The 27,693-nt window shown below is 55.8% G+C and overlaps 1 protein-coding gene across 2 annotated transcripts; it reads left to right on the top strand.

The window, feature by feature from the left end:
* The first annotated feature begins 5,405 nt into the window (after window positions 1-5,405).
* FRMD6 (FERM domain containing 6) lies at window positions 5,406-27,343 on the top strand. 2 transcript variants are annotated; one of them, XM_051621161.1, is made up of 14 exons: window positions 5,406-5,473; window positions 14,469-14,653; window positions 16,042-16,132; window positions 16,342-16,421; window positions 17,176-17,252; window positions 18,339-18,525; window positions 19,746-19,901; window positions 20,655-20,720; window positions 20,805-20,873; window positions 21,661-21,835; window positions 22,834-23,169; window positions 23,291-23,416; window positions 24,186-24,277; window positions 24,397-27,343. In XM_051621161.1, the coding sequence occupies exons 2-14, from the start codon at window positions 14,555-14,557 to the stop codon at window positions 24,679-24,681; spliced, it is 1,839 nt and encodes a 612-aa protein (XP_051477121.1). In that variant the 5' UTR covers window positions 5,406-5,473; window positions 14,469-14,554; the 3' UTR covers window positions 24,682-27,343. The 2 variants fall into 2 exon arrangements, with proteins under 2 accessions (XP_051477121.1, XP_051477120.1); XM_051621160.1 differs by having other exon boundaries at window positions 16,342-16,484.
* Window positions 27,344-27,693: the final 350 nt, after the last annotated feature.

Below are 27,693 nucleotides of genomic sequence, written 5' to 3'. Positions count from 1 at the left end.
GATTCCCAGTTCTTCCAGTGCCACTGGGAGGCTGGTCCACGACCCCTCGTGCACAGCTGATCCCCCACAGGGCTGCAGTTTGCACAGGGACAGAGCAAATCCATCCCTGCTCCCCTGCCTGGAGCTGGCCCCTTATCCTGTCTTTATCCCAGAGCTCTCCTCTTCCCTCTGCTCTTGCTTTCCAGCAAAACCTGTGGCTTTGGAACTCCCTTCCCAACCTTCAACCCTTGCAGAGAGGTTTGCTGGATCCTGCAAGCTGGGAATGAAACTCCAGGGGTTGGGATGGGAAACCAAGTGGGTGCCAAGCAGGAAGCCAGACCATTGGGTGGGATGCACCTCCCGTGCCCCCCCCCCCGCCCTGCAGGACCTCGATGGGTGCCCCAGGTCCCTGATTTGACCACCCCAAAAATTGTATGAGGATCGCAGGGAAATTCACAGACCAGTTTTCCTGCCCCCTCTGCCGTGCTGGTGGGGGTTCTCTGGTGTCTTGTAGCATTGGGGCTGCTGGTGACCAGCCTGGGGAGGGGGGGTTTGGCCCTCTCTGGGGTTTCTCTCCTGTTTTGGGGGATGGGTGCAGCCCCCAGATGTCTGTCCCTCCAGTTTCCCGAGGCCACCGGCACACAGGGACATGGACAGGCTAAAAATATTCCCCCTCTTCTGTGATCTCTCCTTCCCATCTTCCCCCCCCCCACCAGCTGCTTTCCTGCTTTATAACACATTTCCAAGGATTTTTCAGCAGCTTGGGCAGGCTGAGAGCAAACCCTGGGAATGACCCTCAGACCCAGAGTCCCAAAAAACCCCTTCAGGCCTCCAGAGGAGGGAATGGATGGGGAAGGGGGTTTGGATGGAGGGGTTTTTCAACTGGGGGGGCTGCAGAGATGCTGGGTGCAGCCTGTGCTTTGCCACGCCATGGGCCAGGGGGGGCTGCAGCAAAGTCCCTGCCCACCTCACCCCAGGTTTATCAATAACTTGGTCATAAAACCCAGCTCGGGGTCCCAGGTTGGGCAAGGAGCTGGAGGTCTGCAGGGATGTGGTGGGGGGCGGGGTTGGGAGGCAATCCTACCTTTCCATCCTGCCATCCCAAGGAATGTCACAGGCTCTATTCACATCCGGCTGCTGCCACTCAAAGTTAAAGGGGATCCTGGGCTCCAGGCAGCTTTAAATCCTGCAAAATATACTGTACCAGCACCACTGGGGGAGTGGCAGGCAGGGGGGATGCCTCCCCCCCTGGGATGCACCCTCGGATTTTGCTGATGTTTCCAATCCTTGAGTGTCCCAGGTAGATCTTCTCTCTTTCCAGCCCTGATTGCCTTAAATCTTATGAACCCCTTTTGTATTTTTCATCCTTGCTGACTTCCCAGGCAAAGAGAGAGGAGACCAGGGTAAATGGAGAGGGAGATTTGGGGTTCCAGTTAAATATACTAACACGTCCATCTCCCTAAAAAGTCCAAACCAGCCCCCCCCCTCTGCCAGCATCCCCTGGGTCCCTGGAGCTTGGGATGGTTGGGGAGCTGGGGGTGGTTCTGCATTGCTGGCATTCCTGCTCCTACAGGATGGCTGCCTGCCACCTCCGGATGCTCCATGGGTCATCCCAGGCCCTGGCATTGGCAGGTCCAGTGTGTCCCCCCCCCAGCACTGACCCTGGGCCACCCCCCAACAAGCTGCCCCTTTCCCTGGGACCAGCTGAGGATGCTTAGCACTATCCAGCACTGGCTGGGCCCCAGCTTTACCAGTTTGCTGGCTGTTCAGATGGGATGAACTGGGCTGGATGGAGTCAGGACTGTTGCAGGGGGTCACCTCCCCAGGGGAGGTACACCCCAAAAAAATAGCAGAGTGGGGTAGCAACGGGGCAAAAACCCTGAGGAGGGGTCCCGATGTGTGCCCAGGCATTTAATCATAAACCAAATTAAAGCAGAGGCTTAATTATATCTCGGTGAAGTGGGAATTTCTGGCCCAAAATAAGATGAAATTATCCTAAAAGGCCCAAAAAACTCCAGAGGAAGAAGCCACTCCCCAGTGTGTGGCTTGGGTCCCTGCAGCCTGGCTGCTGCCGTGCTGGGAGGACTGTGTCCATCCCAGCCTGGATGGGGAAGCAAGGAAGAGCTTCCTTGGAAATCCCCTGGGAAATGCAAGAGCTGGAGCAAGGTTCAGCTCCTCGCTGGAGTTTATAGCAACGTGCTGGCTGCTGTGGCTCTGTGCTGGAGTGGCTTGATTTATTTTCTTCCCCTTATGGACTGAGAAACCATCCGGAGCCCCAGCACAGCCTGTCCACAGTAGCTGGGATTTGTTTTCCTATCTGGTCCAGGAAAGAATTCCTGAAGTTCAGCTGCAGCCAGAGCCGGAGCCCTGATGTCGTGCCAGGCGTTGCCGAGCAGCGGTGACACCCCTGTCCCCAAATGCACCCCAGGAGGCATCAAGGGAGGATGCTGAGGTCCTGGGGTAATTTTTCCTAGCAGGATCATCCTAAAAATCACCCAGGTGGATTTCCTAGCAGGACACCCTAAAAATTACCAGCGCAGGAGTTGGGATTGGCAAATGATCCCCACAAGAGCGTCAGCCCCTGGGAAAGGGAGCGGGGTGGATTTAGTTGTTACTCTGTTGCTTTTGGTTATAATTTTTATCCCCTTAGGAAAACCATGTAGGAGATAAGGGAGCTCAGCCCTTTGTGCCACCCTCCCTGCCAGTAACAATGCGGGTATTGAAATGCTGGGATGGAAGGTACTTGGCTGGTGATAATGCAGGATTGCAGGGAACAGCTGCTATTTCCCATCCTCTTAATATAAATATATCTAGTGAGAGAAAAATCTGTATATTTTATGTGAGTGGTGTTTTCAGTCAGAACCACAACACCTTGTTTTCCCCTCTTTTTATGTGAGATACGCCCCAGCAATGCAATTAGCTCACTTAAACCTCTTCCAAAAGAAAACAAAACAAAAAAAAGGAGTTCCATTTATTACATTTTCCATCTGTGTTTCCGTTTCTTGGGGTTCTGAGCAAGATGAAATCCAGAATTGTTCAAGAGGAATGTCACCAGAGTCTTTGGGCTTTTCCTTTCCCAAAGAGGAAAGGCAGACCGGACACTGGCTCGGGTCCATCTTTCCAAGCTCTCCCCACCTCGGAGTTTGGGGCGGCTCATGCTGAGCGTGGATATTCCTGGAGACTCTCCGGCCGTGAGAGCATCTCCCGTGGAGGGAGACATGGCATTTCTCTGCGCCTGTGTCACAGCACTGCATACGTGCCATCCCTGTCCCTGTTTATATATCGCCCTGCTGGTATTCAAGAGCTCTTCCTGCTGCTTTATTTAGCCTCTGCGGCACGGCAGGCGCTGGGATGCCGCGTTTCTGGAGTGCAGGAGGCTGGAGGGGCAGGGTGATGGGGCAGGATGGGCTCACACACACCAAGTGATGGGGCCGTGTCCTGCTTGTTCCCTCCCCCACCCCGAAATCATAGAATTATAGAGTCACAGAATTGCATGAGTAGGAAAAGACCTTTCAGATCACCAAGTCCAACCATTAACCCAGCCCTGCCAAGGCCACCCCTGCCCCATGTCCCTCAGCACCACATCTACAGGGCTTGGAAACCCCTCCAGGGATGGGGACTCCCCCCCTGCCCTGGGCAGCCTGGGCCAGGGCCTGACAGCCCTTTGGGGAAGAAACTGTTCCCAGGATCCACTCTAAACCTCTCCTGGCACAATTTAAGGCCATTTCTTCTTGTCCTATCAGATGTTCCTTGGGAGAAGAGACCAACACCAGCAACTCCAGATGTAGATTTAGGTGAGACATGAGGAAGAAATTCTTTGCTGTGAGGGTGGTGAGACCCTGGCCCAGGTTGCCCAGAGAAGCTGTGGCTGCCCCATCCCTGGCAGTGTTGAAGGGCAGGTTGGATGGGGCTTGGAGCAGCCTGGGCTGGTGGGAGGTGTCCCTGCCCATGCAGGGGGGTGGGACTGGATGGTCTTGAAGGTCCCTTCCAACCAAAACCAGGCTGGGATTCTATGGTTCTGTGTTTCAGGAGTTGGATTAAATGAGCCAAAGGGCAGCTCTGCTGCACACCCAGCCCCCACCTGGCTATTCCCATGTGGTATGCAAGTGCAGGGTGTTTCCAGAGCGAATTTTGGGATGAAAAAACCCACACCTTTCTTGCTTGGTGGATGGTTCCTACTCAGCTGTGGTGCTACCTGTGCCCTGGGCTGCAGTGACACTGGGCACAAGTGGCTTTGTGAGGACTCAGCATGACACGAGCAGGGACAGTCTCCCGGGTGGGAATGTTCCCCAAATTTCACATGGTGCAGATGGGAATGAGCCCATAGCTGAGGGTTTTCCAGCCCCAGCTCTGCTGAAAGCCTGGCTCTTATTTTTCCATGAGGAGAGCAGAGCGTTGGGTTCCCACTGCTGGTACCACACACTCACATAATGAAATTACCCAGCACGATCTGTTGAGCTGCAAACAGATTTGAGAAACGAGTGTCAGGGTGTTCACAGCTGAGCTGCTCTTTATTTAGGTCTGGGAACAGAGGGGCTGTTTTCTCTGGAGCCTTGTAGAGATGTGGGGGCAGAGCCGGCCTCACAGGTCATCCCAAAAAATGCCTGTAGACACTTAAAAGTGAGGAATAAATAACTACTCCAGAAACATTCTCACCATATGGCACTTCTGAGGAAGGAGCAACTCTAGAGATGCTTTGCTGCTAATTTATGGTGCTGCTGCTATTCCTGTCCCAGGTCACCTAAGGAGGGACCTGGGTGTGCATAGCTCTGTGACATGAGCTGGACATCACATGAATGAGCCCAACTCATCCAGCTGCCAGGGCATCAGGGGAAGCTTTAATGGAAGCAGAATTTGGCCCTAATTCTGCTCCTGCCTCAACCCAGCTCCTAAGTACTAGCTTAAAACCCCAGTGGCACAGCCTGGCCTGGGGACTGTGGGGTCCCCTCCCCAGGAAATGCCCAGGTGCCCACAGGAGGATGTTCAGCTCCTCTCCTGGGGCACATTTAGGTGGGTTATATCCTCCGGGGAGGCTTGAGTCCCCTTCTGGGAAACGCTCATGTCCCCCAGGACCCGTGTGCCCTCCCCAGGGGACGCTCGGGTCCCTTCCAGAGCAGATTCGGACTCCCAGGATTGGGATGAGGGGGGCGATGCCCACCCCGGGGGATGCTCAGCTCCCTTCCAAGAGCACCTCTTGCTCCTTCCAGGGAACACGGGACCCCGGGACAGGGACGGGGAGGAAAGGAGCAGACTTCCCGTGCCCCCTCCAGGCTCAGTGCCCGGGTCCCCTCCCCGGGCCTGTCCCGGGGTCCCGGCTCGGGCGGGAGGCGGTGCCGGTGCCGCTCGGGGCGGTGCGGCCGGGGAAGGGGCGGGGGCGGCGGGCTGGGCTGGGCTGGGCCGGGCTGGGCTGGGCTCGGCACGGCTCGGCACGGCTCAGCACGGCTCGGCACGGCAAGGCAGGGCTCGGCAGGCAGCACGGCCCCCGGAGCCGCAGGTAGGTGCGCTCCCGGCCCGGCTTAGCCCGGCTCGGCTCGGCTCAGCCCGGCCCGGCGCAGCCCCCGTGGGTGCTGCCGAGGGTGGGCCCGGCGTGGGGGTGCCGGTGGGACCGGGGAAACCCCCCCCCCCCACACACACACACCCCTCCGAGTGTGGCTGGGGCCGGGGGCAGCTGCTTGTTGCGCTTTTTTTATTATTATTATTTTTTTATTTATTTATTTGGATCTGGGTGGAACGGGGCGGGGGGATGAGATGAGTTGGTCGGTGGCGGAGAAGTGCGAGAGGCTCCGGCTGCAGGAATGCGAGTCATTTCCTCCGCCCGCCCGCCCGCCGGGGCTGGGGGCGAGCAGCGGCCCCGCCGGACCCCCCGGCGCCCCACGGGTGTCCCCCCCCGAGCCCCGCAGTCCCGACCGCCCCAGCCCACGGGTCCCCTCGGTTGCCGCACCACTTTCTCGTGGGTCACGCTCGCCCACGGGTCCCCTCGCCCACGGGTCCCCTTTCTCGTGGGTCACGCTCGCCCACGGGTCCCCTCGCCCAGGGTCACGCTCCTCCACGGATCCCCTCCCTCGTGGGAGCCTTTGCTCGTAGGTCACACTTGACCATGGGACCCTTTACTCGAGGGTCACACCCTCCCGCAGGTCCCCTTGCCCAAGGGTCTCCTTGCTCATGGGTCACGCTCTGCTGTGGGTCATGCTCGCCCATGGGTCACACTCACCAGTGGGCTGCCTCACTCACAGGCCCTCTTGCCCTCAGGACTCCTCACTCTTAGGTCTCACTCGTCCGCAGATCCCCTCACCTATGGGTCCCCTCACCCCTGGGTCACACTCGTCCATGGGTCATGCTCACCCGTGGGTCCCTCACCTTTGGGTCACACTCACTTGTGCGTTGCCTTGCCCGTGGGTCCCCTTGTCTGTGGACAACACTTGCCCAGGGGTCACATTCACCCACAGATCCCCTCACCTCTGGGTCATGCTCACCCAAAGGTCCCCTTGCCTGCAGGACCCTTTACCCCTGAGTCACTCTCACCCATGCATCCCCCTGCCCGTGGGACCCCTTTACTCATGGGTCACAATCATCCACGAGTCTCCTCACCCATGGGTCACACACTCATCAGTGGACCCCCTCACTTGTGGGTCCCCTCACCCCTGGGTCCTCTTGTCTGTGGGACCTCTTTTCTGTGGGTAGGATTCACCCATGGGCACCCATACCCAGGGGCTGCACTCGGCCCACGGGACCCCTCACCCATAGGTCCCATCATCTCTTGGCCCCTTCACCTGTGGATCCTCTCATCCATGGATCCTCCTGTTTCTGGGTCACGGCCACCTGTGGGATCCCCTTGCTCTTGGGTTAACCGTGGAGGTCCTGTGGCTTGGGGTGCAGGCTGGTCCTTGCTAGTGCCACTCATGGTCCTCTCCATGTGTTCCACCGGGGATGCAAATCCTCTCCATCTTCTGGAGGTCTGGAGGATAAACCCACGCAGCTCTTAAATTGGGCTCTCACTGACATGGTGCCCTCGTGGCAGTGAGGAAATCAGGGCTGAGCTTTCCCAGGACGGAGCTGAGCTTTCCCAGGACGGTGTTTGGCATTCCCATGCCCTTCAACTGGGAGTCAGGCAGTCGTGTCCATCCCTGTCCCCCCCCCACCACCTTCACTGTCACCTCACAATCCTGAATCCTCTTTTTCCTGCATTCCTGCTCATGAGGCTGGATTTTCCCCTTCAGCCCAATTCTCCTTTTTCAGGGATGCTCCAGGGCTGCTGGATCTCAGCTTTGCTGCTCTGCCTGATTCCTGGCCTGCTTTGGGTCAATGTTTTTCCACAGGGCTCACTCACCCCCTTGGCTAGAGCAGGGATTCATTTCAGTTTTCTTCCTTGAAAACTCTCTTGTTTTACTTAAAACTCCCAGTCCCGAAGGCGTGTTGGGCTTCACTTACAGAGACTGGCTTTTTACTATCGTTTCATAAAGGGATTTTTTAGAAAAAAAAAAAGAAAAAAGGAAAAAAAACCACGACACAAAACAAAACTGGTTTTATTCAGGCTCTTTAAACTCCGAGTCTGTAAGCAATTATTCCATTACATGAAAGTCAGGACGCTGAAAAAGATTAATTCAGACCAGATGTAAAAATAAATGCGAATTTCAAATTAAGATGATGTCAGTTCCCTCCTGCTAAAAAAAAAATATAATTAAATAAATTTAAAAATGGTGTGTATATATATATATACATATAAAATAAAAAGCAGCCTTTGGACTCCAGATGGAGCACACAAACGGTGGCGGTGGGGAAAATATCTGCCTGGTTAGTAATTGACTTTTCTGCTTGTGTTGTTGTTTTTTTTTTTCTTTTCCCTCGTCTGAAAAGTAAGCTCAGGATATTTTTCAAACCCCCTTCCCGAAAAAAGAAAGCAACAGCAACAACAAAAAAAAAGCTTGTTCCCTGTTGCTGCTGGGGCAGGGAAGTTTATGGAGGCCCTGGCGTGGCTGAGGAGCAATCCCAGCTGGAGAACTGGAGAGTGGTGCTGCTGGGGGAGGGCAAATCCCCCCTCTGCCCTCTCCAGGATTCGAAGTGACTTGGTTTTGCTTCATTTTGCTGGATCTGGAGGCAGAAGGGGCTCTGGGTAGTCCAGGCGTGGTTACGTGTGTTTGGGCATAAAATGGAGCTGGTTTTTGGTCTGCCAAGCACTTTACATCCTTTTTTTCCTCCCCCCCCCTCCCCGTGTGCCCCAAGTGCTGGGCATTCCCTGGAGAAGGAATGAGTTTGGGTGCTGATCCCATGTATGGGAGGTTTTCCTGGGAGTGACATGCTGTGGATTGGGCTCCCTGAAAGTGCTTTGCCCCGGGAAGGAAGGGTTTCCCTGGGGCTGGAGCTTCCAGGGGGGGCGTTATTAAATAGGGATGTTGGTGGTTTGGAAGCTTGGGGCTGTGCTTTCTGTGGTGTGGGGATGCAGGACGGTGCCACTGCCCCTGCTGGCTGCTTTGTGGGCCAGGGAGCAGATCCTGCAGCCAAGGCCAAATCCCAAAGGATTTACAGATGTTGGGCTGCATCCTGCCCACAGAGCAAGGGGAGGAAAGGTGCTGCTTCGCATCCATGTGCATCCTTTGGAGCCACCCCTGTGGTCCCAGGAGCACTGGGAGGTTTGGGCTTGTTGCTGGTGGTGCTGGGGGATGGTTCATAAAACCCCCCGGGGAATACAGAGTGGACAGGATCCAGAGCCAGATGGGGGAGCAGGGGTGTCCTGAGCACTAACCCGACCCCCCCAAACCCAGTCTTGGTGCAACTAGACCCTCTAGCAGACATTGCTGGAATCCCAAAGGCTCCAGGCAAAGTTTTCCGGAAGGAAATGAAATGGAAGGGGCTGCTTCAGTGGCAAGAGAGGGAAGAGGAAGAGCAGGGGCTGTTCCCTCCCTCACTGGAGCCTGTGCCAGTGAAATCCATGGCTCTGTGCATCCTCAGCAGAGCTGGGCAGCTCTGTTTATTTTCTAGTGTGTCAAAGGAAGGGACTGGCAGGGCCTGGGGTGGCCGTGCCGCGGGGGTAACGTACGCACGGGGTGCTGGTGGGAGGGAAATCCGCTTTTCCAGGCTGGATTCAGCTCCATGCAGGGCAGAGGGATGGATGGGAGGAGAGGATCCCTGAGCTGCCTTCCCCCGTGCCCTGCTGGGACATCCCGTGGGGCTTGTCCCCAGCCTGGCTGCGGTTGCAGCTGCGCCACAACTCGTGGGTGACAGAGAGGCCATTGTCCCGTTTTTGGGGTGAGGCTCTTGGCTAGGCCCTTTGTCCCCGTCCCTGGGTGTCACCACTGGTCCCATTGCATGGAGAGGAAGAGGAGGAGGAGGAGAGAGGGGAGTGTTGCAGAGATGGAGGCAGGGGAGTTCCAGGGTGGACTGTCCTTGCAGAGGCTTTTTGGGTGCCTGCAGTGCTTGGGGGCATCGTCTGGGGGTGGTGGGGCTGGTGGGGTTGGCCCGTGGCTGCCCAGGCTGAGTTTCCAGCATCCAAATAGCTTTTGTGGCGGATGAAGTAATGTAATATTTATAACCGAGTCCTTTTTCCCAGTGAAGGTCTCTTTCATCTGCCTCCCTTCATTAGGAGGAAACTGTTGAGTTCATGAAGAATTGGAGACGATTTTAATTACGGGGCAACCGCAAGCAGGAATTAATCTCGGTTTTGGGTTGGTAGAGGCTGCATGAAGTGACGGCCTTAAAACTTGTAATAACAGCTCACACATACCTGCGCCCTGTGATGTGGGGTAAAACCGACTCCAAACTCTTAAAAAACAAGAAATTCCTGCCCCAGGAATTCATCTCCCCGTCTGGCTCCGGGCTTCGGGCAGCGGGACGGCCCGTGCCTACGTGTGGATCCCGTGCCGAACCCCTTCCCTCAGCCCTCTGGCAGCTTGGGAGGGCTGGAACAAAAGCCTGGCCATGGGTTAGGTGGCTGGTAGGGCAGAATTGAAACCCAAATTGATATTTTGGCTAAAGGGAGGATGAATTTCAGTGAAGGAGAAAAGGGGCTGGATCTGTTTGGGGCGGGGTTGGGCCGTTGGCACTGCGACGGTGGATGCCCCAGGGGGACAAATCTGACCCAAACCCACAGCACAGAGAGTTAGAGGCTTCTTTGAAATAAAATGCATGAGGGGGTGGGGAAGAAACGCTGCGTGTGGAAACCAAGTTCAAGGGTTGTTCAGTCCCCACGTTCAAGAGATGTTCAGACCCCAAGTTCAAGGGATGTTCAATCCCCACGTTCAAGAGATTTTCAGTCGCCAAGTTCAAGGGATGTTCAGTCCCCATGTTCAAGAGATGTTCAGTCCCCAAGTTCAAGGGATGTTCAGTCCCCAAGTTCAAGGGATGTTTAGTCCCCAAGTTCAAGGAGTATGAAATCCCCAACCCTGGAATAGCATCCAGATTTCTATTCCCTAGAAGAGCCTGGCACACTGCTCCAGCACCTCCATCTGCTCCAGGCCCAGGCTCCACTTGCCCTCATCCCTGTTTGCCAGCCCCTGTGCTGAATAAATCCCCGCCGAGTCAGCAGCCACGGCCCTGGCTGCTTTTCCAAGCTGGCAGGTTTGTTGCAGGATGTTTTCTTTACAGCAGAGCTTTGCCACGGGGTTCATCCCGTGGTGTTGAGATGAGGCAGGGAGACAGCATTCCAGCAGCTGGGGCTGAAAACATGATGGATCGAGGAATTTTCTCCCCATAGCCCTGGATTTAGAAGGCATATATATGGGGTTTGCAGTGCATTTCTATGGAGTTTTAATGCTCTTTTCCTCATAGCTAGGAAAACACAGCTGGAAAACCTGGATATCCCAGTGCAGTGGGGGCTGATCCATGCCTGAGTCCTCATTCCCAGTGTTTTTTTCCAGCTGGCTTTGCTCTCTGGATGGAAAACCCCTTGCAAAATTGCCCCGGGGGTTGAGGTTCCCTCTCCTGCCCCGTGTCACTCCTCCCAGCTCGGCATTGTGAGGGGGCTCTTCCTGCAATCCAGGCTCTTTCCAGCTCGGAGCTGGACACGTCCAGGCCTCATGTCGCCGCGGGAGCGATTCGGCGAGGGCAGCGGCGCAGGGGCCTGGGGAATCAAAGCTGACATTGTAGGAACCAGCGGCAGAGGCTGGGAAAGAATTTGCTGGCGTCTGGCGGGGGCTGCTGGAGGCACCTCGCTCAGGAAAGGGCTTTTTGTGACCAGTTACTAAATCTGCCCCAGCTCCAGCTTGCAGGGAGCTGGCAGTGCCCTGGGGGAAGCTCCTGGAGCAGAGGGGGGGTCTGGTAAAGCCACCAGCCAACCCCAGGGTGCCCGATGTTGTTGTTTGATGGGGCATTATCGTTCGGTGGCAGGAACTGGAGCGTTTTCTGTGCAAATATTAGAGAATCACACTGGTTTGGGTTGGGAGGGGCCTTAAAGATCATCTAGATCCAACCCCCTGCATGGGCAGGGACACCTCCCACCAGCCCAGGCTGCTCCAAGCCCCATCCAACCTGCCCTTCAACACTGCCAGGGATGGGGCAGCCACAGCTTCCCTGGGCAACCTGGGCCAGAGTCTCACCACCCTCACAGCAAAGAATTCCCTCCTAATATCTAATATCAATCTCCCCTCTTTCAGCTGGAAACCATTTCCCCTCATCCCATCATTGCCCTTGTCCCAAGCCCCTCCCCAGCTTTCCTGGAGCCCCTTCAGGCACTGGAAGGTGCTCTAAGGTCTCCCTGGAGCCTTCTCTTCTCCAGGCTGAACACCCCAGCTCTCCCAGCCTGTCTCCAGAGCAGAGCTGCTCCAGCCCTGGGATCATCTCCATGGCCTCCTCTGGCCTCTCTCCAGCAGCTCCATGTCCTTCCTGTGTTGGTTTGTGCCTGTGGCTGTCGTTTGGAGTGGCTGGAGCTCACGTGATGGGAATGTGCTCCAGTTCTCCCTTTGGGAGAGCTTTGGGTGGGAGCAGGGTGTGGAGGGTGCAGGAGGAGCCCCAGGGCACAGCTGCTGTGCCAGGACACAACTCCCTCCCTGCCGCGGCCCGTACGAGTCGCTTCACGCCCGGCCCCGCGCTGGGGCACGAGAGCTGCGGGTGCCCAGCCCAGCCCAGGCCCTTCGCCAAAAACCTTCAGCCCCGTTTTGTCCTCCTCTGGGATTGTTAATGAACCTTGAAACCGACCCGTCCGTGGGGCTGTGTGCTTCCCGGCGGGATCAGTCGTGTCGGGGCGTGGCTGCCGGGATCAGATGGAGAACCTGACCGAGAGGCGTGGATGCAATGTATGGCCATGATGTATGGATGCAATGTATGGCCACAGTACATGGATGCAATGTATGGCCACGATGCATAGGTGCAAAGTATGGCCATCATGTATGGATGCAATGTATGGCCACGATGTATGGATGCAATGTATGGTCCCAATACATAGATGTAATGTATGGATACAATGTATGGCCACAATGCATGGATGCAATGTATGGCCACAATATATGGGTGCAAAGTATGGCCATCATGTATGGATGCAATGTATGGCCACAGTACATGAATGTAATGTATGGCCATGATGTATGGATGCAATGTATGGCCATGATGTATGGATGCAACTATGGCCACAATACATAGGTGCAATGTATGGCCACAATACATAGGTGCAATGTATGGCCACGATGCATGGATGCAATGTATGGCCACAATGTATGGGTGCAAAGTATGGCCATCATGTATGGATGCAATGTATGGCCACAGTACATGGATGCAATGTATGGATACAATGTATGGCCACAATGTATGGGTGCAAAGTATGGCCATCATGTATGGATGCAATGTATGGCCACAGTACATGAATGTAATATATGGCCATGATGTATGGATGCAATGTATGGCCATGATGTATGGATGCAACTATGGCCACAATACATAGATGCAATGTATGGCCACAATGCATGGATGCAATGTATGGTTACAATGTATGGCCACGATGCATGGATGCAATGTATGGGTGCAAAGTATGGCCATCATGTATGGATGCAATGTATGGCCACAATACATGGATGCAATGTATGGCCACAATGTATGGATGCAATGTATGGGACAATGTATGGATTCAGTGTATGGCCACACTGTGCAGCTGCTCATGACCCCAGTGCTGCAAACCCCAAGTGACGTGGCCAGACCATCCATCACTTCTCGATTTCCCAACTTCTGCAAAACCCCAGTAACTACCCAACACAGTCACCTCAGGGCACTTTCTTTCCCTGCTGTACAAATGTGCAAGTTCCAACTGTTTTGGGAGCCAAAGGCGTTTTCATTTAGAACAAAGCAAATATTTGGGAAAGAGGGAGACACTCTGCTGCCAGTGCCAGCAAAAAGCTGTGGGTTAGGAAAAAGGTGAGCTAGTTTAGAGTTGAAAGGTCCTTGCTCATGGTGTCATGTGTGCATTTGTGTCCCTGGGGATGGTTGTGGGGTAAAAAGTGATTTAAGGAATATTTCATAGTCACCAAATGGTTTGAGTTGGGAGAGACCTTAAAGACCATCCAGTCCCAACCCCCTGCATGGGCAGGGACACCTCCCACCAGCCCAGGCTGCTCCAAGCCCCATCCAACCTGCCCTTCAACACTGCCAGGGATGGGGCAGCCACAGCTTCTCTGGGCAACCTGGGCCAGGGTCTCACCACCCTCAGAGCAAAGAATTCCCTCCTAATATCTAATATCAATCTCCCCTCTTTCAGCTGGAAACCATTTCCCCTCATCCCACCACTGCCCTTGTCCCAAGCCCCTCCCCAGCTTTTCTGGAGCCCCTTCAGGCACTGGAAGGTGCTCTAAGGTCTCCCTGGAGCCTTCTCTTCTCCAGGCTGAACACCCCAACTCTCCTAGCCTGTCTCCAGAGCAGAGCTGCTCCAGCCCTGGGATCATCTCCGTGGCCTCCTCTGGACTCACTTTGCCCTTGAAAATCAGAATTTCTTGGGGTTGGCTTTGGAATGGATTCACCCGCTTGGCCCCAGTACAGATTTAAGCAAAACAGCAACAGCTGGTGATTCCCATCACAGGTCACTGTTGTTGGCACCTGGGTTGGCTTAATTAACCTCTGTAAAGAGCTGGAGCTGGGGGGGATGGTGCTGGGACCAGCCCCTTGCCATGTTGCTGTTGGGACCAGAGCCTCCCACACTGCTCCCCTCTGGCAGAGCCGAGTTCAAGGAAAGGCTGGAGGTGGTGGTGTTGGTCATAGGCTGGACTTGATAATCTTAAAGGTCTTTTCCAGCATTGGCAATTCTGTGATTCTGAGTGTGTTCCCATCAGATAGACCTTTATTTTTTTTTTAAAAGATGCCAGGAAACCCTTTCCTGAGGTTTTTCTGATTTCACAGGAGGATAAATCTGCTGGCTCAGGTTTTATTTTGGGCTGAGCTGCCCCCCTGTGCCTTGCCTGAACGGTGACACCGGGGTCGGGAGGTAGGGTGGGAGGTTTTGGGGGGGGGTCACCTGTTCTGGGGGGGGGGATGTGGCGGTGCCACACGTGGAGCTCAGCTCCCCATCTTCTTGCCCACAGGGATGGCACCTGTGGGGACCGAGGCGGCCCCGGCCCACTGGTGAGGTGCCCACCACCTGCCCCCCAACCCCCAGCCTGGACCAACGATGAACAAACTGACCTTCCACAACAACCGAGTCATGCAGGACCGACGCAGCGTGTGCATCTTCCTCCCTAATGACGACTCCCTCAACATCATCATCAACGTAAGGAACCAACCCCCCTCTGAGCACCAGCCCTTTCGTCACGCCTGCAACTGGCTGCATTTCCAAGCTCTGCTGCTCATTTTGGGCCTGCCTGCTCCTGCCCTGCCGGGGAAATGCACCCGAGTTGTTCCTCCCAAAGGCTGTGGCAGCGTTTCACGCTCTCCTGCGTCTTCGTGCCCCGACGTGCTGCTGGAAGCACCAGGGTTTTTGGCAGGAGACCTGCCATGTGCCACACTGTGGGGCAGCAGGGCGAGGAATGGGCAGGCCTTCCTCCTTCCAGCCTCACATCCATCAGGGATGGCAATCCATAGAACTGTAGTGTTGTTTTGGTTGGAAAAGACCTTTCAGATCACCAAGTCCAACCATTCCCCCAGCCCTGCCAAGGCCACCACTGCCCCATGTCCCTCAGCACCACATCTACAGGGCTTGGAAACCCCTCCAGGGATGGGGACTCCAGCCCTGCCCTGGGCAGCCTGGGCCAGGGCCTGACAGCCCTTTGGGGAAGAAATTGTTCCCAAGATCCAATCTCAACCTCCCCTGGTGCAACTTGAGGCCATTTTTTCTTGTGAAAAAATGGACCCCCCTGGCTCCAACCTCCTCCCAGGCAGGTGCAGAGCCAGCAGGTCTCCCCTCACCTCCTTGTCTCCAGGCTGGACACCCCCAGCTCCCTCAGCTGCTCCTCCTCACACTTGTGCTCCAGCCCCTTCCCCAGCTCCCTTGCCCTTCTCTGGACACGCTCCAGCCCCTCCATGTCCTTCTTGTGGTGAGGGGCTCAGAACTGACCCCAGGATTGGAGGTGCCCCCCCAGATCCCGGAGAGACAATCCCTGCCCTGCTCCTGCTGGCCACCCCAGTGCTGACACAAGCCAGGATGCTGGTGGCCTCTTGGCCACCTGGGCACACACTGGCTCATATTCAGCTGCTGTGACCAACACCCCCAGGTCCTTTCCCACCAGGCACTTTCCAGCCCCTCTTCTCCAAGCCTCCAATTTGGCCTCGTGCACCCAGCGAATCAGCAGAAGAGGCTCTGGCTCTGAGTCAGATGTAATATTTATTATTTAACATAAAATTCCTCTGTTTTTAATTCTTCCAACTCCCCACCACCCAATATTCTGGATTCTGCCCCCAAAACCATCTCCTTGGCTCCAAGCTGGTTGCAGCGAGGTCTCCCTGGCACTGATCCCCCATGCATCCCACCCCCAGGAGAGCTCTGGTCCCGTGCTTCAGGGTGGGACTGTGCTTCTGGGGACTTCCATGTTGACCTCATGGAAAAACGAGCCCCACGTCCCAGCTTGTCACCTCCCTGGTCCTGCCTGGGGACCTGGCAGGGGGTTTGGTGCCACCATCTGGGCTGGGTGCAGCAGGGACCACGTGTGGGTTTTGTTGCAGGTGAAGATTTTGTGCCATGAGTTACTGGTGCAGGTGTGTGACCTCCTGAGGCTGAAGGACTGTCACCTCTTTGGGCTCAGCGTCATCCAGAGTAAGTCGGGGGGCTTACAGCCATGGGTTTGGTGCCAGGTGCTGTCGTGGTGCCACCGGGCCAGGGGTGCGTGTTTGCCAAAACAAGCCCTTTGGTGGCCTCAGGTGAGGTGATGAGGATGTTATGGGTCATGGGGAGCAGGTCAGGCCTTGGCGGGATGCGGGGGACATGCGGGGGGGATGCTGATGCCACCTCTGTCCCCACCCCAGACAATGAGCACGTGTACATGGACCTGGCCCAGAAACTCTACAAGTACTGCCCCAAGGAGTGGAAGAAGGAGGCCAGCAAGGTCAGCGGTGAGGTCTTGCATGGAGAGCTGACGGCAGTAAGGCCACCCCTGTCCCCGTCGCAGGTCACTTCCAGGACACGGGAACGCAGCCGAGGGGGAGGTGGTGGAGCTGGGGAGGGGTCTGCTGGGGGGACACTTGTCTGTGTGCCAGCACGGGGCTTGGGGACGGGTGTGCAGAATGAACAGAACCCGGATGACACTTGGTGGCCGTCACCCCCGGTGCCACCAGCTGGGGACACGTGTCCCTGAGGTTTTTTGTCCTCCCTTGTTTCCCTACGCTTCAGAATCTTGAAGGTGTCCCCTTCCTGCCAGTTCTTAAAGCATTTTGGTTTTTTTTTTCTCACCCCCCCCCCCAATATTAATTATTGCAACGTGATGTGCTGAGGGGGTTGGTGTGAAGGTTCCAGTGCTGGTATTGAGGTGGCACCTGAGCTGGGGACCAGTGGGTGACAGGCTGGGTGAGGGGTGGCAGAGGGAGAGCAGCAGTGGGGGGACAGCAGACACCCAGGAGGGGTCTCTAACCCAGCCACCTGCTACTTGAAAACCAAATCCTCTTTGTACGTCAGCAAACTAGGGAAAAAATGGGCATCAAGTGATAATTTTGGAAATAGTCATTAGTGAGTGAACTCCTCCTTGAGGCTTTCAGCCCAGTGTGGGGGGGGGTCAGGAGTGGGGCTGTGAGGGAGCCAAGGTGAGGGGCCGGGGCGCGATGCTGGGGTCTCTGCAGGAGCCCTGAATATCTCCTGGCTTCCAGGGGATCGACCAGTTTGGCCCCCCGATGATCATCCACTTCCGAGTGCAGTACTACGTGGAGAACGGCAGGCTCATCAGGTAGGGTGGGACCCCCTGGCCCCCCCCACTGTGGGCACCCCCTGGGGGGAGCACCCAGAGGGGAGCCCTGGCTCCAGCACCTCTCCCTGGGGTTGCACAGCCTTGGGATGCTGTGAGATGCTGTGGGGTGCTGCGGGATGATGTGGGTGCTGTGAGATGCTTTGGGGTGCTGCGGGATGGTGTGGGTGCTGTGGGGTGCTTCAGGATGCTGTGGGATGCTGCAGGATGGTGTGGGTGCTTTAGGGTGCTGTGGGGTGCTTTCAGGGTGCTTTGGGGTGCTGCAGGATGTTGTGGGTCCTTTCAGGGTGCTGTGGGGTGCTGCAGGATGCAGTGGGTGCTGTAAGATGCTCTGGGGTGCTGCGGGATGGTGTGGGTGCTGTGGGGTGCTGCAGCCTTGGGATGCTGCAGGATGCGGTGGGATGCTGCAGGATGGTGTGGGTGCTTTCAGGGTGCTGTGGGGTGCTTTCAGGGTGCTGTGGGGTGCTGCAGGATGCAGTGGGGTGCTGCGGGGTGCTGTGAAGTGCTGCAGGATGCAGTGGGATGCTGCAGGGTGGTGTGGGGTGCTGCAGGATCCGCAGGATGCTGCTCATGCACCCAAAAGCTCATCCCTTCTGTTGTGGCTGGGTGCCAGGGGCAGGTGCAGGGGACACTGCTCCCCACCAGTGATGACAGAGCTTTTTGGGGGGCTGGGGACATGGAGTTTAGGTGTTGGTCACAGCTTAACCCACGGCGCGGCCTGATTTCAGTTCACACGTGGGAGTTTCGGGTCCACTTTTGGAGGGGGGGGAAAAAACAACTTTTCGGGGTCTCGGGTGCAAGGGGACACGGTGGCAACCAAAGCAAGGTGGGAAGGCCTTCATGGGGGCTATTCTGGCGGTGGGAGGCGCTGGCTGGGAATTCCGGGATATAAGGAATCGGGGAACAAGGGGCCAAACAAGTGGGCGCCCAACCCTGCTCCCTCAGTGGGAGGACGGTGCCGGACTCGTCTCCCAGCCCTTGGGCTGGGCACCGGGGGGGGGTTTGGTGTTTGGGGGGATGTCCCGCCAGCTCCCTGCTCCTCACCAGTCCCCCCTGCTCCCCCCACAGCGACCGGACCGCCCGTTACTACTACTACTGGCACCTCCGGAAGCAGGTGCTGCATTCCCAGTGCGTCCTGCGGGAAGAAGCCTATTTCCTGCTCACCGCCTTCGCCCTCCAGGCCGACCTGGGGGACTTCAAGCGCAACAAACACTACGGGAAGTACTTCGAGCCCGAGGCCTATTTCCCTGCCTGGGTAAGTGCCCTGATCCCCCCGTTGTGGTAGCAGCTCTGCTCTGGAGACAGGCTGGGAGAGTTGGGGTGTTCAGCCTGGAGAAGAGAAGGCTCCAGGGAGACCTGAGAGCACCTTCCAGTGCCTGAAGGGGCTCCAGGAAAGCTGGGGAGGGGCTTGGGACAAGGGCAGGGAGGGAGAGGACAAGGGGGAATGGATCAAAACTGGAAGAGGGGAAATTGAGGTTAGACATGAGGAGGAAATTCTTTGCTGTGAGGGTGCTGAGACCCTGGCCCAGGTTGCCCAGAGAAGCTGTGGCTGCCCCATCCCTGGCAGTGTTGAAGGGCAGGTTGGATGGGGCTTGGAGCAGCCTGGGCTGGTGGGAGGTGTCCCTGCCCGTGCAGGGGGTTAGGACTAGATGGTGTTTAAGATCCCTCCCAACCCAAACCAATCTGGGATTCTCTGATATTGTGCAGTCTCATGAAGCAGGCCATGCTGGGCTGCTCTAAGGCTTCCCAGGCGGGTGTTGTTCCTGCTGCCTCCCCATCTCTGCTTTAATCCCAGTTATTAATAACCTCTGACAGCTGTGGGGCTGCAAATAGCTGCAGGCAGGGAGGGTTGGGGCAGTGTGATGGCTGGGATGGCCCATGCTGCTGGCAGGGATTTCCCTACGTGCTGCAGGGATGGTCATGCTAGCTTCCCCATGTGCCATGTGCCATCACAGCATGGAATCACAGACTGGTTTGGGTAGGAAGGGACCTTCAAGATCACGTAGTTCCATCCCTCTGCCACGGGCAGGGACACCTCCCACCAGCCCAGGTTGCTCCAAGCCCCATCCAACCTGCCCTTCAACACTGCCAGGGATGGGGCAGCCACAGCTTCCCTGGGCAACCTGGGCCAGGGTCTCACCACCCTCACAGCAAAGAATTTCTCCCTCCTAATGTCTCACCTAAGTCTCCCCTCTTCCAGTTTTGATCCATTACACATTGTCGCCTCACTCCCTGCCCTTGTCCCAAGTCCCTCCCCAGCTTTCCTGGAGCCCCTTCAGGCACTGGAAGGTGCTCTCAGGTCTCCCTGGAGCCTTCTCTTCTCCAGGCTGAACACCCCAACTCTCCCAGCCTGTCTCCAGAGCAGAGCTGCTCCAGCCCTCAGATGGTCTTCATGGCCTCCTCTGGACTCTCTCCAACAATTCATGTCCCAGCATTAGCAGGTCCCCTGGATAATCCTCTCTTCTCCTCCGACAGGTGGTTGCCAAGAGGGGCAAGGACTACATCCTGAAGCATGTCCCAAACATGCACAAGGATCAGTTTGCCCTGACAGCCTCTGAAGCCCATCTCAAGTACATCAAGGAGGCCGTGAGGCTGGACGACGTGGCCGTGCACTACTACAGGTTGTACAAGGTGAGCCCCAGCCACTGGCCCAGGCTGGGATTTCCATTCAGGGCTGCTTCTTATTGAAAGGAGCAACTGCCAAGTAACTCCTAAGGTATTTTGGGAGGATCTGTGTTGGAACTGGCACTCACTGGCTGGAGCAGAGTGGGCTCGAGGCCCTGCTTCTCAAAGGAGATGCAGCTTTTTATAGTCCTGCCATTTTCTACAAGTTATGGAGAGGTGACAGGTTTGCTGGGGTGTGAGGAAGCAGTTCTGAGGCTTCTGGGATTGTGTTTTTTAGTATCCTCTGCCAAAGAAATGTTTGCTGGGTTTATTGTCCCAGCAAAGTGCTTTGTTTGCTGGGAGCTGGTGCTCCACAAACCATTTTGGAACATCCTTAATTGAAGAGGAAAAGCCTTCTGGAGAGCAACTAAGTGCCAGTGTAGGAGCTGGTTGGACCCAGCTCCATTTCTGAAGGTCCTTGCAAGTTTTTAGAGGTTAAACTCCTTTTCCATACCCTAAATTGGAATGTTCCTGAGTGGTGTGAGCAGGCACCAGGGGATGATCTTAACATGTCTTGATGATCTTAAGGGTCTTGATGATCTTAAGGGTCTTTTCCAACCTAAGTAGTTCTATGAATAAAGTGGCACCTACTGCCTGTGGCTGCTGGTGCTGTGCTGGAGATGGGGTGGCTGCAGGAGGATGAATGGGCTGAGGGGCAGATTTATCCACCTTATGCAGCAATTGTCTTCAAAAGCATCACTTTTTTTTCCCCCCCCTTAGGACAAGAGGGAGGTGGAAGCATCCCTGACACTGGGGCTGACAACACGGGGCATCCAGATCTTCCAGGTAGGTGGCTGAGTGAGATCAAGTGCTCGGATCCCTGCTCCAGCCAGCATCCTCAGCCAGGACTGTCCTCTCCTCTTTTTGCAGAACTTGGATGAAGAAAAGCAGCTGCTCTACGACTTCCCCTGGACAAACGTGGGGAAACTGGTGTTTGTGGTGAGTGTCACCATCCCCAGGCAGAGCATCTCTGCCCCTGCCAGGAAGCCACACACTGGTTTGGGTTGCAAGGTGCCTTCAAGGTCATCTAGTTCCAACCCCCCTGCATGGGCAGGGACACCTCCCACCAGACCAGGTTGCTCCAAGCCCCATCCAACCTGCCCTTCAACACTGCCAGGGATGGGGCAGCCACAGCTTCTCTGGGCAACCTGGGCCAGGGTCTCAACCACCCTTGTAGTGAAGAATTTCTCTGATTTCGGCATGGGGTGGTGTTGCACAGACCTTACAGAGTCACAGAGTCATTTTGGTTGGAAAAAACCTTTCAGATCACCAAGTCCAACCATTAACCCCAGCCCTGCCAAGGCCACCACTGCCCCATGTCCCTCAGCACCACATCTACAGGGCTTGGAAACCCCTCCAGGGATGGGGACTCCCCCCCTGCCCTGGGCAGCCTGGGCCAGGGCCTGACAGCCCTTTGGGGAAGAAATTGTTCCCAAGATCCAATCTAAACCTCCCCTGGCACAACTTGAGGACGTTTCCTCTTGTCCCATCACTTGCTCCTTGGGAGCAGAGCCTGACCCCCCTGGCTCCAACCTCCTCTCAGGCAGCTGCAGAGCCAGCAGGTCTCCCCTCACCTCCTGGTCTCCAGGCTGGACACCCCCAGCTCCCTCAGCTGCTCCTCCTCACACTTGTGCTCCAGCCCCTTCACAGCTGAGCTGCAGCAGGTCTGGGTGAGAATTAGAGTATGTTTCTCTCCGAGGCTGATGCTCCCCCTTCTTCCGTGCAGGGGAAGAAGTTTGAGATCCTGCCGGACGGGCTGCCCTCGGCCAGGAAGCTCATCTACTACACGGGCTGCCCGCTGCGCTCCCGCCACCTCCTGCAGCTGCTGAGCAGCAGCCACCGGCTCTACATGAACCTGCAGCCCGTCCTGCGCCAGGTCCGCAAGCTGGAGGAGAACGAGGGTAGGTTGCCCCTCCCCGGGTGGAGATCCCACCTTTTTCTGGGCTCCCACCTGGGTTTTCAGCCTGGATGGGCTGCCCGGTCTTTTTGCCAGCCCTGTGGGTGGGAGCATGTTGGGGGTGGTTGTGCACGTGTGCCCCCTCAAGCGTGCATGGGTGACTCTCTCCTGGCTGGGCTGGGTGACCTCTGACTCCGTTGGGATGGGCTCAAGCCCCACTGTGGTCCCTGGTGGCCCAGTTCCTCCCAGTGCCTCAGTGCAGCACTTCCCAGGGCTGCGCATCCATCTCCAAGCTCAGAAAGCCCTTGTGCAAACATAAGATCTTCCTCCTCTTTCTCCCTCCTCTTTTTTTTTCTCCCTCCTCTTTTTTTTTCTCCCTCCTCTTTTTTTTTCTCCCTCCTCTTTTTTTTTCTCCCTCCTCTTTTTTTTTCTCCCTCCTCTTTTTTTTCCTCCCTCCTCTTTTTTTTTCTCCCTCCTCTTTTTTTTTCTCCCTCCTCTTTTTTTTTCTCCCTCCTCTTTTTTTTTCTCCCTCCTCTTTTTTTTTCTCCCTCCTCTTTTTTTTTCTCCCTCCTCTTTTTTTTTCTCCCTCCTCTTTTTTTTCCTCCCTCCTCTTTTTTTTTCTCCCTCCTCTTTTTTTTTCTCCCTCCTCTTTTTTTTTCTCCCTCCTCTTTTTTTTTCTCCCTCCTCTTTTTTTTTCTCCCTCCTCTTTTTTTTTCTCCCTCCTCTTTTTCTTCCTCATATTCTTTCTTTTTTATTTTCATCTTCCCCCTCCTCCTCCTCTCCCCCCTCATCCTCCTTAAGAGGGCTGGCACAGCACAGAGCACAGCAGCTTGGATGCTCCCCACCCCACCATCCCCAAATGCCACCGGGACGGGGCTGTCTCCTTGGTGGGACACCCTGCTGGGCTTGGGTGACAGTGGCTCAGGGTGGCAGGGGTGGGGACACCCTGGAGGGCTGGGATGCAGGCTGGCAGGTGCTGATGCTGTGCTGCTGGCCTGGCAGAGAAGAAGCAGTACCGGGAGTCCTACATCAGCGACACCCTGGACCTGGACATGGAGCAGCTGGAGAAGCGCTCGCGGGCCAGCGGCAGCAGCGCCGGCAGCATCCGCCACAAGCGCCTTTCCCGGCATTCCACTGCCAGCCACAGCAGCTCCCACACCTCGGGCATCGAGGCTGACCCCAAACCCAGGGAGATGGGACCTGAAGATGGCTTCTCAGGCGCCGGCGCCCACCGCAAGCTGAAGACCTGCAGCTCCATGACCAGCCACGGCAGCTCCCACACCTCCGGCGTGGAGAGTGGGGGGAAGGACCGGCTGGAGGAGGACTCCCAGGATGATGGTGAGGAACCAGCTTGAGCGTGGGCTTTCTGGTGGGAGTCTCCCCAGGGATTTGGGGTTGGAGAGTGCTCTGGAGGTGCACATCAATGAATGACTCGTCCCACCTCCTCTTTCCCCTACAGAAATTGAGATGCTGGTGGATGACCCCCGGGAGCTGGAGCAGGCTGGTGAGATGGAGGTGAGCCCCGACATGTGTGTCTACATCACGGAGGACATGCTGCTGTCACGCAAGTTCAACGGGCACTCGGGTAAGGAGACAGCTGCTTTTGGTTGCAGTTCCTCCACACAAGTCACACCTTCAGGGCTCAGCAGAGTGGAGTGAGCCCAAAGTGTCCATCTGGGACACTGGGAAAAGCCAGTAGCTCTGTAGGTCAAAGAAGAGATGGGATACATTTGGCAAAACTACGAAGAGAAGGAGTTGCCCAGGAAAGGTGCAGGTTTTGCTGGGAGCAGAGCTAATGCTCTGTGCAGCCACCTTGTGGCACGGGGAGAAGTGCCCAGGGTTATTTGGAGGTACCACAGGATGGTGGCAGGAGCTGCTTGTGGATGATGGACATGATTTTGGTGATGTTCTCATTTGCTGGCCCCTGCTGTCATTTTCATGACAACCCCTCGCTTGTTCCCATGAGCACGGGTGCTGTTATCACACATGTGAGCCTGGCTTCTCCAGAGCTGTGCCTGTGCCCAGTGAGTCACCCAAACTTCCAGTTCTGCTGGGAGCTACTGGGAGGTACCTCACCATCCTTGGGGGTATCTAAAATATGGTGCCGAGGGACAAGGTTTAGTGGTGGGCTTGGTAGTGCTGGGTTAACAGTTGGAGCCAATGATTCAAAGGTTTTTTTCCAACCAAAATGGTCACGTGATTCTATGAAGCAGAGCTGTCAGAGCCCTGTTGAGCTGAGGGTGCCTTCACCCCCAAGCAAAGACTAGCCCCCAGCGGCAGAGGGCACAATCCCAAGGGAGCTGAGAAGCTCCAAAATAACCTTCACTCCCTACTCTTCCTCTCTTCCCTCACAGGGCTTATTGTGAAGGAGATCAGCTCCTCCACCTCCAGCTCCTCGGAGACAGTGGTGAAGCTGCGAGGGCAGAGCACTGACTCCTTACCCCAGGTACGTGGCACTGGCGGGGCTTTGGGAAAACCCAAAGCTCTGCTGGCACCAGGGTTTTGGCTTTCCCAGACCCCCTTGGCTCCCTGGTGGGTCCTGAGCCCCATCTCTGCTTTACCCAGACATCGTGCAGGAAACCAAAGACGTCGACGGACCGGCACAGCCTGAGCCTGGATGACATCCGGCTCTACCAGAAGGACTTCTTGCAATTGGCCAACCTCTGCCAGGACACAGCCCAGAGCTACACCTTTGGCTGCGCCCACGGGCTGGAGGAGGACGGGCTCTACTGCAACGGCTGCTTGGCCCAGCAGTGCATCAACATCCAGGAGACCTTCCCCGTCAAAAGAACCAGCAAATACTTCTCGTTGGATCTCACCCACGAGGAAGTCCCCGAGTTCGTCGTCTGAGCTCCCCGGGGTGGGGGGTGAGGTTGGGGCTCCCTGCCCTGCGTCGGGGGCCGTCACCGTCGCCTTACCCCTGTCCCACATGCTGAAAAACCAAGGCCGTGGAAACCATGGCACTGGGAGGATGGTCCCCACGGTGGGTGGGATGGAGACCCCCAGCACGGCGGAGTCCCGCTGGTTGTCTCCCAGCGTCCTTTCTTCTCTGGATGAGTTTGTGCAAAGCACAAGTTGCCTGGTGTCCCGACACGAGTTGGGAGAAGCACCACGCATTGGAGCTAGCAGAAGCCAACCCGTATTTTCTCATTGCCTCGTGGCCAAGTGGCCACTTCTCCTCCTCGCCCCCATCCTCAGCGCTGCCGGCGGCTCAAGTTTGGTGGCTTGGTGGCAACTGGTGGCTTGGTGGCAACCGACACCAAAGAGAAAGTACCAGACTGTTGTGTTCAAGTCAAGCCAAAGAAATGTAAATAAATACCCTCAAGGCCAGTATGGGAAAGGGAGAATTAAGCAATAAGAAGCCAGGAATCTCCGGGCAGGGGGATGTCCCTGGAGGAAGGCACGTCCAGCAGCTGCTGGGGCAGAGCATCAACCCACCTCTTCCAAAAACACGGCCAGAGCCATCCCAGCCAGGTGGTTGGAAGCCCTTGGAGCTGTTGGCAGCTTGGTTTTTTTCCTTCTTTTGAGACAAAAACCACCAACAAACCCAAACCAGACCAGACCGAACGAAACAAAAACCCACCCAAGAAAAAGAAAAGCAAAAAAGAACGGGGAAAAAAAAACCCCAACAGATCACCTGGAAGGATGTTGCCATAACACATCCCAAAGCTTGGATATAGAGAGATGACATATAGAAATATATCAAGGTATGGATGTTTATATATGTCTGGATCTTACAGACCCGTTTGCATTTTCCTTCTGCTCTAAAAATGCCTTTTATACAAAGGATCTGCCTCTCTTCTTTAAGGAACAATCCCAGGTTTTTTTCCCAGCACGAAGGTGAGAAACCAGACTTTCCTCTGGAGAAGGAGCCGCGTGTCGCCGAGCAGCGAGCGGGGCTGCTCCCGCTCCAGCCTCCCTGCTGTCTCACCAAGGCTTTTCATGCACCTTCTCCATCTTCTCACAGTTCGAACAGTCCTGCTAAAGGATGAGGATGGTGATGTGCTAGGACAGAAAGTGGGTGGCTTCAGAGTGTGTCCTCCAACCTGCCCCGGTGTAATATTGACCGTCAGGCCCAGGGGGGTGAAGGATGACAGCAGCAAATCTTCACAGCACAAAGCCTTGTTTTTTTTTAGTCCATATTTTTAATTAAGAGTTTAGCAATTGACAGCAAAAGTTTTTTGCCATGTTTTGATAGGCCACTTTTTTTTTTCCTTTTTTTTTTTTTTTTAACTGGAAACTTTTCTTAAAAAAAAAACCCAACAAACCACAGCAACAACAAAAAAAAAGTTATTTTATAAATAAGCACAATCTTATTTTTCTAAGAAATGTTGGGGAAGGGAGCGGAGCGAGGGGAGCTGGTACCAAAAGAAAAGGAGTGTTGCTGTTTGGCACGGTGCAAAAAGAAGAATCAAGGGTTTTATTGGGGTAGGGGAGAGCATTGGGTGCTGCTGGGGGGCTGTGCTGTGGGACCTTGGCATGGGTGCTGTGTCCCCTCCCCCCCACCCCAGTGCTCCATTTCACCCAGCCTAAGGGATCTCATGGAAAAATCATGGGAGAAAGACAAATGCTGGCAGGGCAAGCAGGGGGTGGGTGGCACCAAAAGCTTCCTTATCTCCCCTAAAGCTGCCCTAGAGGGATGCTGGGGAGGGGGGTGGAGGGGTTGGGGGTCAGAGCTATGTGCCCTGCTCTGGTTTTTGGGGGACTGCAGCGAACACCCCACTAACCTCTCATGTGGACAACCACATCCCAGGTGGGGATACCAGGCTGTGCTAGTGGTAACCCCCCCCAGCTGACTTTGTGGTCGTGGGGGGGGGGGGTTCAGTGTGTGTTAGAACTGCATGGGCTGCTACAGGCAGGAAAAGCCCTTAAATTTATCCCCAGGCTCTTATTTTTTTTTCCCCTGGCACCCTGGTCCAGGTGTGTCCCCCCCTCACCCACTGCTTCACAGAAACACTGAGTTTGAGGGAGGAAAAAAAGGTCAACTGTGTAAAGAAATACTGAAAGTTGTTCAGAAAGCATTGGGGAGGATGGGAGGGGCAGCAAGACCAGGTCCCACCCCCCACCCCATTATCCCACAGCTGAACCCAAACTGGAGCATCCCGGAGTTGGAATGATGCCGGGGGCTGCAATGGGGCTCCTGCTTGGGCAAGTAGGAGCCAAATGGGGGGGGGGGGGGCACACAGAGGTGCCATTTATTTTGCAGGTGGCTGGGATGGTCATCCCTGCCTGCCCCTTTTGTGGGCTGCAATCATGAGCTGTCTGTCCACACCATGGAAAAATCAGGAAATAATCCTTTCTGTGAAAGGATCTCCCCATCGGAGCGATGGGAAGAGCCAGTGACTGCCCTGCGGGAGGGGCAAGCCGAGGAGAAGTAGATGGGGGGAAAAAACCAAAACAAACATCAACAAAACAACACCCCGCAGTGAAATGATTTTTTTGTACCAATGAAGTTTGTTGTGTGCCTTTTGGGGTACGGCTGGAAATGACAATAAAGTGACAGTTGTTTGCATCGCTTTGACTCTTGGCGATTGAAAATGCTCCCAGGTGTTCCCTCAGCAGGAACTGGCACCGTGGCTGGAGCCCAGAGCCCACCCGTGTCCTGGGCTGCATCCCCAGCAGCGTGGGCAGCAGGGCCAGGGAGGGGATTGTCCCCTCTGCTCTGCTCTGCTGAGACCCCCTGCAGGGCTGGGGCCAGGGCTGGGGTCCCCAGCACAGGAAGGACATGGAGCTGTTGGAGAGAATCTCAGAGGAGGCCATGGAGATGATGGAAGGGCTGGAGCAGCTCTGCTCTGGAGACAGGCTGGGAGAGTTGGGGTGTTCAGCCTGGAGAAGAGAAGGCTCCAGGGAGACCTGAGAGCA

Source organism: Apus apus, chromosome 5 (genome assembly GCF_020740795.1).
Source record: "Apus apus isolate bApuApu2 chromosome 5, bApuApu2.pri.cur, whole genome shotgun sequence".
Lineage (NCBI taxonomy): Eukaryota > Metazoa > Chordata > Aves > Apodiformes > Apodidae > Apus > Apus apus.
Note: the sequence above shows the minus strand (reverse complement) of the source record. Positions and strands in the feature narration are given on the sequence as shown.

Excerpts from the sequence above, each read along its gene's own strand:
- FRMD6 (XM_051621160.1), top strand. The coding sequence starts at position 14,555 with ATGAACAAACTGACCTTCCACAACAACCGAGTCATGCAGGACCGACGC. Across the intron at positions 16,133-16,341 it reads TGGGCTCAGCGTCATCCAGA|ACAATGAGCACGTGTACATG; the intron begins GTAAGTCGGGGG and ends TCCCCACCCCAG. Across the intron at positions 23,170-23,290 it reads GGAGGACTCCCAGGATGATG|AAATTGAGATGCTGGTGGAT; the intron begins GTGAGGAACCAG and ends TTTCCCCTACAG.